Source organism: Macrobrachium nipponense, chromosome 44 (assembly GCF_015104395.2).
Source record: "Macrobrachium nipponense isolate FS-2020 chromosome 44, ASM1510439v2, whole genome shotgun sequence".
NCBI classification, from domain to species: domain Eukaryota; kingdom Metazoa; phylum Arthropoda; class Malacostraca; order Decapoda; family Palaemonidae; genus Macrobrachium; species Macrobrachium nipponense.
This window is the reverse complement of record NC_087221.1, coordinates 37153349-37167382: the sequence shown is the minus strand read 5'-3', so window position 1 is coordinate 37167382 and position 14034 is coordinate 37153349. Positions and strand designations below refer to the sequence as shown.

At 39.6% G+C, this 14034-nt stretch overlaps 1 protein-coding gene across 8 annotated transcripts in view; it reads right to left on the bottom strand.

The window, feature by feature from the left end:
* LOC135204191 (solute carrier family 12 member 6-like) overlaps positions 1 to 14034 on the bottom strand; it is a 1011876-nt gene that overhangs the window by 37242 nt on the left and 960600 nt on the right. For all 8 annotated transcript variants that reach the window (XM_064234266.1, XM_064234265.1, XM_064234262.1 and 5 more), the window contains 7 exons: positions 8281 to 8480; positions 7885 to 8045; positions 5871 to 5992; positions 4599 to 4788; positions 2630 to 2713; positions 1902 to 2033; positions 458 to 565 (listed from right to left, as the gene is read on the bottom strand). In XM_064234266.1, coding sequence (XP_064090336.1) covers positions 458 to 565; positions 1902 to 2033; positions 2630 to 2713; positions 4599 to 4788; positions 5871 to 5992; positions 7885 to 8045; positions 8281 to 8480 — 997 coding nt within the window. The remainder of the gene's footprint in view (positions 1 to 457; positions 566 to 1901; positions 2034 to 2629; positions 2714 to 4598; positions 4789 to 5870; positions 5993 to 7884; positions 8046 to 8280; positions 8481 to 14034) is intronic.

Genomic DNA, 14034 nt, shown 5'->3' with positions numbered 1-14034 from the left:
GGTGGACTGCTTATCAAGCAACAAGGTCCTTGTTCTTGTTCCTTATGAACCTATCTTAATGTACATTATTTCTCATTTGAACCATCAGACAAAATCCAATGTATAAATAAAGAGGACAGCTGTGTAACCTCATGATCCTTAAAGCTTACTTACAAAATAATTTTTTTTATTTACGCTTAAGATAAGAAAACAGGTTTTTACAAACTTATACATACAGCACTGTGCTAAAATGCATACTCTGTCCACCAAGTCAGAAATCCTCCGGTACAATAAATTTTTATTTCTATTTTCTATAGACTTACTCAAATGTTGGGTATGTAAAGACACCAATCAATAATCTACAGCAGAGTATTCCAACTTGGAACTTACTTAAGGAGCCAAATACTCTAAGAATATTTTACATAAAAAAATACCAAAATTTTCACAACAGAATTGAATGAAGAATTCTGATACTCACAATATTCAACTTTTCTTTTCGGTTCAATCTCAGTTCCTTCAGCATTTGCGTTCTCTGCTCCATCATTAATGTTCTCTCATAAGTGTACGTCTGAATATCACTATCCATCTGAAAGAAAATGAGACAAAAATATCAGATTACAGAAATACTGTAGTACTTATAATTTCAACAAATTTAATGGTGTTTCTTAAACATTCTATGTACGTAATATGTAGTGATAAAATCATAAATTACTATTTTCTAAATAAATATTATTTTCATATAACAGAAATTAAATGAGGCTTCATAGATTTTTTTTTCACTTATCTACTTGCTCCTTACAATACTATCTTACAATCTTTTCACGCTTCAGTAATTTTTCCTGTAAATTCACCGTCTCTATGACAAATTAAAAGAGCGTGTGCAGTACATTAAACACCTTACATTTAGCCTTAACTTGTACTGTACATTTCTTATGCTGGTTATAGCTACAAACTGACTATATGTAGAAGGAAAAAATCATACAGTACACACCCGAATTTGTGGGCTCATGATTCGTGGACTCACCTATTCGCGGATTTTCTATAGACTGTATATACCCATTATTCGTCTAATCACGGCATTTTTCACTGAGAAAAATTTACAAATTACTGTATTTTCATAACTAAATACACTTTTTGTGATAAAACTATTAAAATACTCAAGTATAAGGATTTTTAGAGTTTTTTGTGTTTTAACTATGAAAATAGGCAGTTCTAAGTGTTTTTAAAGTGGTTTCAAGTATTCATGGGTTTTAGCTATTCGCAGGAGGTCTAGTACTCATCCCCTACAAATCCAAGGGTTTACTGTATAAGATAATGATCAAAGTGATGATAAAAACCACAATTCAGTCCCCAATAAGTTCTGGTGACAACTAAGTGTACCTTCTCTTAAATGAATTGAGATGAGTAACAATTCATAATTAGTTCAGTTTTACAGCCTAAACTTGAGCCACAACATCATTAACCAAGGGGAAAATTGAAGACATCTAATTTCTGTAAATAATCTATGAAATAGTAGATTTACTATAATTGGAAGGGCCAGTTTTTTTTTACCATAATTCTAGCATCGAAAATAGAACAACATTCTGTTGTAACTCTGTACTAGGAAATGTCATAACCAACTGACTACATAAAGAATAATACACCAAGATAACCTGTCTTTCTTCTCTAACACTTTATAAGACACAAGTAATTAAATGGCCTTGTCCCTTTTTATTAAAATAGAGCCTCGCTTATTACCAAAATCCATAACACTATGTAGCATACCCTTAGCAAATAAAATTCCGTATATCCTTTTAAATGATTGGTAGATTTTTCTTATGTCACATATTTCTGATACTGTTACTTAAAACTAGTATGGGAAAACTGTCAGAATTTCATTGCAAACCCACTTATGAAGTTCAACATGCTGGCAATAAACATACCATTTCAACAACATCTACTTCAGCATCAATTCTCAAATGATAGAGGAATGTCTTGAGATCTTTCTTCATTTGAATACTGTTATCCTCTAGCTGAGCAACAGTAAAGATGCGCATCTTACAGTTCTTCCACACCTAAAAGGGGAACAGATAAAATAATTGATTACAGTGTACTGAATATTAAACAGAAAGGATACATGATATGAAGAGAGATGTGTTTATGTAATAGTTATCATTATGAACTAATTTAACTAACCACTGAATTATACAGTATCCTGAGTCTCTCAATGAGATGGTTTGAATAATTTGTATGTAAATGAAAGAGGTACCGTTAAGAAAATGGATGGATAAGAGGGAAGGGACAAAAGGAGATACAAGCTCGGGAAATCCAGAACTTGGAAAGCAATACAGAGGGGGATGAAGGGAAGCTGTTATGAGCCACAGATACCTCTTAATACTGAATTAATTTTACCTTGAGAAATAACTTACTTTCCATGGAAATTAGTGAAAATTAACCTCCCCAGGGAATAAGTATTGTTTTGCAATTATAAAAATTGTCAGGCAAATTAAGCAAAATAATGTTTGCAGAATATATAACTAACCCTCAGTTTTGAAATAATAAAGCTTTTGAACACATCATCTACCAAAAAAAAAAAGCTGCTGCATTTAGAATATATAAATCAAATCTTACAATCTACAATAATACAATTTATCATCCTTGATTATAATACCTTGTGCTGACGAAGAAGGAAGGGTAACAACATTAGGAGACCACCATCATGTACAATCCACCATATATCAATAGTTCCGGATACCTGCAAAATACATTAATATTAACTAAGTTCATAATCCGAAATGAACAGTATTAAACACACATAATTAACATGAGAGAAAACATAACTTATTAATCTTATACGATATGTAGATTTACACCTCATATGAGAAAACTTGTTTTAAATGATGTTCCACACTTTGGTCTTCTGCAGCTAAGACATCCTACATTATGTATTATGACAAAAATTAAAGTCCAATTTCAAACTTCAGATTAGTTAATATTTGGCACTATTATTCAATTAGCTCATTATGCTTGTTTTATAAAACTTTTCATGTAATTGTAACAATCCTTTACACTTAGATCTTTCCTGACTACAACATTCATCAAGTAGTATAGTACTAGGATTGCAGTTAATTCTAACAGTCTTCACATTCTTTTGTGAGGTTCATTACCAAAAGAGTTTTCTTCAAGTTTTGTTTCACTAGTGATCAAATTATGGAATGATTTTCCTAGTCACATAGTTGAATTGTTGGAACTTCTAAAGTTAAAACTTAATGCAAATATTTTTTTGCAGCACAAACTTTTGCAAGTCCCATTCTGAAGGCTATTGATTTTAACATATTTGATTTTCAATGCAACTAACCTTAATTATTTTTCTATTTTATTCCTCTTATGATTTATTCTTTATTTATATATTATTCTTCCATACTACATTGTTTTTTCTACAGGAATCCTTGGGCTTTTAGTATAGTACTTTTGTAACAAGGATTTCAGCTGGAATTAAAAAAAATAAATAATAATAATAATAATAATAATAATAATAATAATAACTTTATTAAAAGTAATGGCTACTTCAGCAGCGTTACACTTGTAGAGATTCTTCCAAGTGTAACGCTGCTGAAGTAGCCATTACTTTTAATAAAGTATGCTTGAGAGAGGGCTGCTCCTAAGTACAATAATAATAATAATAATAATAATAATAATAATAATAATAATAATAATAATAATAAATAATAAAATTATAATAATAATAATAATAATAATAATAAATAATAATAATAATAATAATAATAAATAATAATAATAATAATAATAATAATCAAATAATAATAATAATAATAATAATCCTCACAGTAGCACGAGTCTTCAAATGGGGAAACAAATCCACAGTTATGTAAATGTACATATATTTAAATCTAAAAACAGTAAGGATTGCTTTTGGAAATCTGTTTGGTTCCCCTTATCAATTGATTGATAAGGGGAACTGAACAGATTCCTGAAAGCCATCCTTGCTGTTTTTAAATTTAAATATATGTACATTTACATAAATGAATGAACTCTGAAACACTCTGAAGCTATGGTATCTTTATTTTTAAATGTAATGCTGATTTTCCCTTGGACTAAGGACATGGTCTTTGTAACTTAACCACATTGATATGCAAGGAGTAAACAAACTCAATTTCTGATGCGCCATCAGAGTACTTGCATCTTCCTAATAGGCCACATTACTTCTTTGATTTTTTTTCATCATATTCTAATGTCATGCTGAGAGATGGCATTAGCACAAGTTTTTATAGCAGACAGCAGACAACTGCATGCAAAAATGCAAATAAAATAAAAACTAATATATATGTCATTATAATTAAATAACATTTGTTATGTAACAAAAATGTTAGAAATGCAAAATACCATAAGTATATTGTTAATTTCCATAGAATGTCTGAGAAAAAGGCATAATGAATCATATGTCATGCCTAAACATATTGATAAAAACCTTATTCCTAAGTAAGCTAGCTAACCAAGAATATAATAACACGTTTATAATTTTGCCTTAGGTAGTATGTATACACCATACATATAAAACTTTCAACATATTTCTAAAAGATATAGAATAAAATCTCTTTTGAAATGCAGTATCAACTAACCTTTGTCAGTGAATCAGGATAGAAGTTTATGCCTTTTGGCACAAGTAAGGCCATTTTTGCAGTTGATACATTACGAACAGTGTCCAGGAATACACGCCATGATCTTTCATCAGGTGACTGACGCCAGCCATATGGCCACCCTAAGATGACGGTGTTGGGCTTCATACCTCCTAAACCACAAGTCTGAATACTGCAAAGAAAAAGAATCTTTATAATAAAAAGAGTAAAACTAATGGCTGTATAATCAAACATATGAGATTTGTTAATAAAGAAGTCTCTGGAGAATTTATATTTCACAAAGAAACTGAGGAAGGTAGATACAAGGAGTCAGAGGGGGAAATACGTACTGCAAACGAACTGAATACGTAAGAAGAATGATTGGATGAGAAAAAACAGTGGCAAAACTGATGCTTATAAAAAAAATGTAGAAAAGACTGGAATACCCATGATAGCTGCTTTGGTAGACATGGAACATATAAGACTAATTAGGTTAATTATGAATATGCTGTTTTTACTCTAGCGCCTTTTCAATTTTAATAATAAAGAGAGTCTGCTATTATCCTTAAAATTATACAAGTATTTGACTTTAGAAACTGTAATCTACATAAAAAGGTTTTCCAATTTTACTGAATCAAAATTGAGGGAATGCCTTGCAAATAGTCTAACCCTAACATCAGATCACAGTTTTCATGGGAAAAATCTTTACAGGTCACCATTACTATTTTGATATCCCTTTGTTTACAAAAACTGCAAAAATCTTTTTAAAAAAACTCATATTTACTTAATTCATTTAACCTCGAACTTACAGATGTATTTAGTATCCTCAATATGATAGGAACTATGCCTTAAACAAAATGAACATCTGTATTCCACACTCCTTATAATAAAACAAAAAGATATTGTTTGTCCTACTAAAATGATGTTCGCTGTATATTTTGGATCCTACAAGACATTTGATAATTCTGTCATCAGTTATAATGAATAAAATGCATTAACATACTACGCACTTAATGAAGAGAAATACAATTTTTCCTACATTATAATTTTTGCCCAATGTTTATGTTGCAAAAACAACATTAAATAGAAAGTGTAAAAGAAAATGAAAATGAAGCTTGAACTTTGCAGATAACAAGTATTCACTAAATATATACTATGACACTTTCTTGCACTGTCATTACTCTCATTAGGCATAGTATACATAGAATTCACCCTCCAAAACAGTTATGCTTATCAAAATGTTATACAGAATATAAAAACCTTTTTATTACTTACATGTGACTGATTCCTTCAGTTAAGTTCTTAGCAACCAGAGTATCTACAAAACCTTTGACTTTTTCCTCATCCATAGCTCGGCGTAAACTCTGACGTGCAGCAAGTGACTCTCCACAACTCTTCTGTAAAACAAACAATTCTCCTTCAACAAGACTTCTTATCCTTCCATTAATATGTAGACAACATACACTTCAGTCTCTGACAGAACAACGCTAATACAAGAACACAATTCTAAACCTGTAGCTGATCTGCTGGCACTTCAGGAAGTTTCAACTTGATGCAACTCCTTTTTTTTTTTTTTTTTTTTTTTTTTTTTTTTTTGTTGAACAGGTTGGCATGAGTTTCACTTCATAGTCATTTGTCTCACATATCTTACTTTGTTATTTATCATATCTACTGTTATCTTTTAACTTTTCTTCACTTTTCTCTTTCATGGTTTATTCTTTACGTCTCAATAGCATTTTCTGTCCTGGGTTGCTTTCCCATTGGAGCCTTTGAGCTTGTAGCATTCTGCTTTTCCAAATAAGGTTGCAGCCTACCTTGTAGTAGTAGTAATAATAATAATAATAATAATAATAATAATAATAATAATAATAATAATATACTTAGGAAGCAGACCCTCTCTCAAGCATACTTTATTAAATGTAATGGCTACTTCAGCAGCGTTACACTTGTAGAGATTCTTCTCTATTTTGCGAATAGCGGCTTTTTCAGTGCTACTTAAAACAGGCTAGTAGAGCGCCTATAGAGGTCATGGTAAAATGCAGGGTCAAAATAGGTATATATTTGAATTTTACAGATAAACTATGATACCATAGTCATCAAAGTCATTAACGATTTTCTCTCTCTCTCTCTCTCTCTCTCTCTCTCTCTCTCTCTCTCTCTTAAAGCGAGCTTTCGTCTGGAGCTGCCAGACATCCTCGGGCTGGGAAGCTGAGGGTGGACTGATCTTGGTGCGGTGTCCGTCCTCCTTATATCTGTGGTTGACAGCAGGGGGTCTGCCCCATGCTTGTCTCCTATTGGCTGGTGGCGGTGAGTCTTGTTTTCATGGCTGCCTGAGCCAGGTCTCAAGCCACTTTCTTCGGGCCGATGGTTGCGTTGCAGCATATCCTGCAGCCGCCTGGACCTCCTACAGCGCCGCTTAGGAGGTCCAGGCGGCTGCAGGATATGCTGCAACGCAACCATCGGCCCGAAGAAAGTTGGCTTGAGACCTGGCTCAGGCAGCCAATGAAAACAAGACTCACCGCCACCAGCCAATAGGAGACAAGCATGGGGCAGACCCCCTGCTGTCAACCACAGATATAAGGAGGACGGACACCGCACCAAGATCAGTCCACCCTCAGCTTCCCAGCCCGAGGATGTCTGGCAGCTCCAGACGAAAGCTGCTTTAAAGAAGAGAGAGGAGAGAGGAGAGAGAGAGAGACGAGAGAGAGAGGGGAGAGAGAGAGAGAGAGAGAAAATCGTTAATGACTTTGATGACTATGGTATCATAGTTTTATCTGTAAAATTCAAATATATACACCTATTTTGACCCTGTATTTTACCATGACCTCTATAGGCGCTCTACTAGCCTGTTTAAGTAGCACTGAAAAAGCCGCTAGTCGCAAAATAGAGAAGAATCTCTACAAGTGTAACGCTGCTGAAGTAGCCATTACATTTAATAAATAATAATAATAATAATAATAATAATAATAATAATAATAAAACTAATAAAGATATTAAGCTATATACATATTTGCCAAACTTATGATTTTACAGCAATCTAAAAGAACTACAATATCATACATACTTGAAATAAATTATCTTCATATATGTACGCACAACATCAATACGTATGTACCAAACAAACACCAGAACACATAACACTGACAGTGGCAATATTTATCTACAATTAAAAAAAAAAAATCACTGAAAGCATAGAAGTAGGAAAACCTATACGTACAGTACAAAAAACAAAAACAAAAATCAAGACACAAAACTGAAATTTAAAAATAAATTTTTCAATAAAACTTACTGTATAATCCCCCTCAATGACAGACACAGCTATCGTTAAACCTTTACCAGCCTTTAGCTGTGATGCAAATGTGAAGAGTTTCTTGTATTTTGGAACCAAATCCTTTGTCAATTTTGCTAAAATGAGAATCTGAGGACGCCAGTTTTTGGTATGAGGAGGACCTAAGGAATAACAATACTGTACAGTAATTCAGTTAAGTAGTTATAATGCAGAGTGAAAAAACTTCCACATAAAAATATAATTTATTTATCACATCCAGGATTCTGCACAGTACATACTGTATTGTATAAACCATATCTTGTCTGTTAAGAACTGGAGAAAATGTTCTTACAGCATTTTGCAATAAAAACTAAATTTGAGATAGGAGAAGAGAGCAATGTAACTAAGTCCACATACCTTCTTCTAGTCTCAGCAAGGAGTATCTTGCTGCTGAGAGAGCAATACCTCTGATGCCATCTCCCCATTCCTTCTCAGCACCACGGAATTCTATGTACTTATATATGATTCCAGCAAGTAGCATAGCTATTAATGCATAGTACCATGAAGTCATAAACATGACTGTTATGCAGAGGGACAAACCAATGAATGACAATGACCTAAGGGTAAAAGAAAATAGCACTTTGTAAGCACTACCATGATACAAACAACAAATGAATATTTCATCTATACATCATTTCTGGGCTCAGCTCGTGTCGGCCTATGAAAGGATCCTTAATATCATTCTTTCTAGGTAAAATTAATCTAAAATTACCAGAGAAAAACAAAATTAAGAAAATGTCAGTAAAACTGACTCGCTCACTCTTAAAAAGAAGTGTCGGTATGGTAATAGGGGCGAGTGGGAACACTACCACGAGACATTCACCAATTAGACCTTCCAATCAAAATCCCCACAAGAGAGAGCTGATACCAACGGGCGATGCGGCCGCTACTACTACTACTAGAGGACGCCACGGACAGCAGCGCCCCTAGCGGACATCCTTAATTATTAGCGCCAATGTGGTTCGGACGCATTTTCTTGCTTGTGCTATTTTCACGAGGATTTATCTCACCAACCATCATGGAACGTGCTGCCATCGCAACGGCTAAGTTAAGTGCCTCATAAGTAGTGTTTTACTGTATTTTAGTCTTCCAGGAACCAGTATTTTCCTTCTAATAGGTCATATACGGTTTCCCGGTTGACTCGTGGCGGCGCCATGCTGCCTCGTTAAGAATTCCTGGTCTTCCATACTGGGACTTCTTATACTTATGGGCTTACTATATCACGTTCATCGTTTTTTACATCGAGTTTTAGCTAGGTTAGCCCTTTACCATTTCTCTTAGTTTGGTATTTAGGGCTATTCTGTGTTCCAGCCCAGCATCCCGGCTCTTGCTCTTCATCGGCTATCGCTGGCTCCGAAGTAGAACGTTCTGTTCCTCGGAACAGTTTGCCTCCTCCTGGGCTTCTTTTTCTTCTACTAAAAGTGTCTTTTCCATCTTTACGATGTAAATTTAGTTCTATCTAGGGTGTTAGGCTAGCCTAGGTGCATGTCCCATGTATTGGTACAGCCTGGTTCACGTGGCCCTTCCACGGTTGTGTTGCTATCGCGGCTTAGGCCACTTGCGGTCACGTGTTCCATCGCACCTTACCCTTCCCCTTCCCTCCCTACCAGGTATAGGGAGGCGTCTGGGGGACCCCTTGGTTGCCATGACAACCTCAGTTGCCTTCCTCCCTCCCTCTCTGAGGAGGCCAGGGGTTCTCCCCAGCGGGGGGTATAGGGCGACCACTCATAGGGTACCGGGTCACCGAGCGGGTAGTTGTTGGGACGGGGAGGAGTAGGCCACCCCCCCCCCTCTCTCTCTCCCGCCGTGTTACGCCGAGACCCTCCCCCCCTTCCCCAGTTGCTCAGCCACCTTCCCTCTCTGTAACGAACGGAGCCTTCCGCCGCAGCCGGGGCACCTTTGGTTATAGATTACTGGCTCCGCCAGCGGGCGGGGTGGTCACTACTAGTGGTCGGTTGCTTGCCTACTATATCCTTGCATCTCTCCCCCGCTACCGGAAGGGAGCTTGCTTCTTACCCGGGCACTCTTCTAGTAGACGGGTGGGGAAAGGTTTGATAATTATTGTTATTTTTAAGGATATACCCTAGTTTTACGATGATTTCTATATTTTATTTATTTTATATGTATACCATCTCCGCCGTTATCCGTCGTGGTTTCATTTCACCACCACACCTGGTTGGATTCTATCGCTTGTCTCCGGCGTAGCCTAGGACAACCAACCATATTTCTACCACACGTATTATGGCGGGGCTCTGGTTTGATCTAACTTTCTCGCTCCGGCACCGGCGGAGCAACTGTTAGGCTGTAAGTGTTCTCCTGATACTTATGTATCTTTCCACTTACAGGCTACCAACTGTCAGGTCCTGGGATGCAACGCGACGTTGTACGACCCCTGCGCCCACGATGAGTGCAGGTCTCACGCTCCGTGTGCCACGCCGTACAACGATATGATCGTCTGGCACCCGGAAGCCTGCGCCATCTGCTATGACCTGGCCAGTCAGCTGGTGGAGGGGGTAAGTCGATTATAGACTTTTTTATCGTTTTACTAACAACTCTTAGTCATAAGTTTGTTAACCCCGTCCCGCCATTAGAAGCTCATTTCGCCTTTTCTTTCAGGCTGCCGGTGTGAGGGAGGTCGCTCTTGCAACCCTGAAAGCGTGGGTAGGCGGCTTCGGGAAGAACGCCGCCAAAGGCCAGCCTTACATTTTAGACAAGAAGCTGGCCGTTCAGATCTTCCCCGGGGGCAAGTCAACAGGGTATGTTGACCCCATATCCGCAGCCCCTCTCATAGCCTCCATCCAGCAAGAGATGCAGCAGTCTTTCGGGGTCGTGGCCACACAGGAGTCGGTCCCGGACGTCGCTAACCTGGACCTTAACATTGAGCCTATGGCGGTAGGTGCTGAGGATTTGTTGGTTGAGGTAGGTGTGTCGGGTGCCAAAGGTCTTCCTGGGCGCTCCTGGATCTTCTCCTGTCCCTTCTTCAAGTGCTTCTTTCCAAGGCTTTGTGGGATCTGAGATCCCTACCCGCTCTCCCGCTCTCTCTGTACCCCCAAAGGTGAAGGGACAGAGAGAACCGAAGACCCTAGTTAAGACGACTTCTAAAAACTCGTCGTCGTCTTCTTCAGCTAAGAAGTCTTCGACTTCTTATGCTGACGCGGTGAAGGCCAAGCCGAGCTCTTCATACTCAAAGAGCTCTAGAAGCAAGTCTTCTAAGGAGAAGGCTCGCGCTCCCGCCGAGCCAATGCCTTCTCCGGCCTCCACCGCATCCACTCCGGTAACGCCGGTTGGAGTAGCGGGACCCAGCACCTTTGATCCCACTGCTTTCTCAGCAGTGGTGATGCAACAGGTGGGTGAGATGGTTGGCTCTCAGTCTCCCGCCCTAGGAACAAAGTTTCGAGCAGATGTTCGCACAACTGTCGAGCACTCTGTCTCAATCGGGCCAGTCCATCCAAGATCTCTCTAACAGAGTTAGAGAGAATGAGGACCGAGTAGCTGGGCTCTCTCAGGTCCCTCTTCCAGTCTCCCCAGTAACAAGTGCTGGTATTTTCCAGCTCTCCCACCATATGTCACTACCAGCTTTCTCTATGGAGAAACCCATGGAGAGTGGCCGCTTACGCTCCGTTTAAGGATGGTATGATCTCTATCCCGGAGTGTGGAACTCGAAGGATTGAGGACTTCGAGTTTTATCCTCCGGGTTTGACGCAGCCTTTCATTGGCTATGCTAGGCTGACCGTAGCGGCGCTTACTAGGGAGGACAAGATCTCCAGGGAGAACGTTCTCTACAGTAGAGATCATGCTCAACGCGAATGGGTTCACTGCCTTGAGGACTGGGAGTGTACAAACACCAAGCTCCAGGCTTACAAGAGTCCCTTCACTATTTTTGCGACGGAGGAGGAGGCTTCTCTTCCGTTCGCTACAAAAATAGTAGAAACGACTCTTCAGGCAGTCCTCAAGGATGAGCCCATGCCACAGCTAAGGGAGGCAGAGTCTACTTCTCCGCTCTTCCCAGCTTTTGGAGAATTGTGGGAGAACTTGCCAGCCACGTTCACGCTTGGTAAGCTCAAACCGGACTGCGCCATGGACCAGTTCAGCGAAAAGCTTCCAAGGCTGCCTGATTCCTTGATTCAGGCGGAGTTCGACGCTCGGACTAGGTTTGGCAGGTCCCTCAATTCGCTGATTATAACAGAGATGGCTGCTCTCTCGTATGGCACGGAACCTTTGTTTAAAATTTTGGCCAAGTCCCAGCTTCAGTCGGTTCAGACGGATGCTTTCGACTTCTTCCAAGCTAGGAGGAATTGCCGAAAGCACGTTCTGCAGGAGTGCACTATTAGGCACGAGCCTAATAGACTCCTGGCTTCTAGCATGTGGGGAGCGGATCTCTTCCCAGAGTCCGCTGTAAATGAAGTACACCACGAGGCTGCTAGGCTCAACCAGAGCCTTAGAGCTAGGTGGGGTATTTCATCTAAGAGGAAGCAAGAATCCGTCCCCACCGCTGGTAAGAAACCAAAGAAGTCTGGTAAAAGGTTCCAGCCTTACCAGAAACACCAGCAACAGCAGCAATTCGTTCAGGCCGTCCCGGTTACCCAACAGGGACAACCTTCTACATCGAAGCAGAACCAGCCCATCCTCCTGCTGTCTCCTCAGTCACAACCTTCGACCTCCTACGCACTCTCGCCAGCCTTCAACCCTATGTATGAAGGTCAGGCCTACCCTACCTTTAATAGACAATCGAGAGGTAGGGCGAGAGGCTACTTTCGCCAGCGTGGCGCAGGGAGGGCGACAAGGAGTAAGCAGTTCAGAGGAGGGCGTGGTGGTCAAACCGACCCATCAACAATGAGCTCCCCAGGTAGGAGGGAGGTTGTTCCTCTTCCGTCACAGGTGGGGGTTCAGCAATTGGGCACAGAGCATAGTGTCCAAAGGATTGGGTTGGAGTTGGATCAAAGATCCCCCTCCAATCAAATCATTCCGCCAAATACCATCAAAGGAATTGACAGATTATGCGGAGGAACTCCTTCAGAAAGGAGCTATTGCGAGAGTCAAACATCTAAAATTTCAAGGTCGCTTATTCAGCGTGCCAAAGAAAGGCTCAACAAAAAGAAGGGTAATCTTAGACTTGTCAAGGCTAAACTCTTTCATTCGTTGCGACAAGTTCAAGATGCTTACCCTCTCGCAAGTAAGGACCTTACTTCCGCGTGGAGCCGTCACATGCTCCATCGATCTTACAGACGCATACTATCATATCCCTATAGCCAGACACTTCCGCCCATTCCTAGGATTCAGGCTAGGAAATCAAACATTCTCATTCAAAGTGATGCCCTTCGGTCTGAATGTAGCCCCCAGGGTATTCACGAAAATAGCAGAAGTGGTTGTGCAGCAATTGAGAGCTCAGGGAATAATGATAGCAGCATACCTCGACGATTGGTTGATCTGGGCACCAACAGTCGAGGAATGCCTCAAAGCCACCAAAAAGGTAGTTCACTTTCTGGAAACATCTAGGGTTCCCAGATAAACAAACTCGAAATCCAGACTTACTCCGGAGTCTCGTTTTCAGTGGCTAGGAATCCAATGGGATTTGTCTTCCCACAATCTGTCAATTCCAGTGGCCAAACGGAAGGAAATAGCAAAATCTGTCAGACATTTTCTCAAATGCAAGCAAACATCAAGGAGAAGCCAGGAAAGAATCCTAGGGTCCCTTCAGTTTGCTTCAGTGACAGATATCCTCCTGAAAGAAGCAAAGGCTAAAAGATATAAATCGAGTTTGGCGATCGAGAGCAAACGCCAAATCTCGAGACAAGTTGTCAGTAATTCCTCAGATCCTTCGCAATCAACTCCGGCCATGGTCAAAAGTAAAGAACTTAGCCAAGCGGGTACCCCTTCAATATCCCCTTCCAGTGTTAACCATTCACACGGATGCCTCCCTGTCCGGGTGGGGGGGATATTCTCAGTTCAAACAGGTTCAGGGACTTGGTCAGTTCAATTACGCCAGCTCCACATAAACGTTCTGGAAGCAATGGCAGTATTTCTTACCTTGAAGAGACTGCTTCCCCGAAAAAGTCTCATCTAAGATTAGTTTTGGACAGTGCAGTGGTAGTTCATTGCATCAACAGAGGA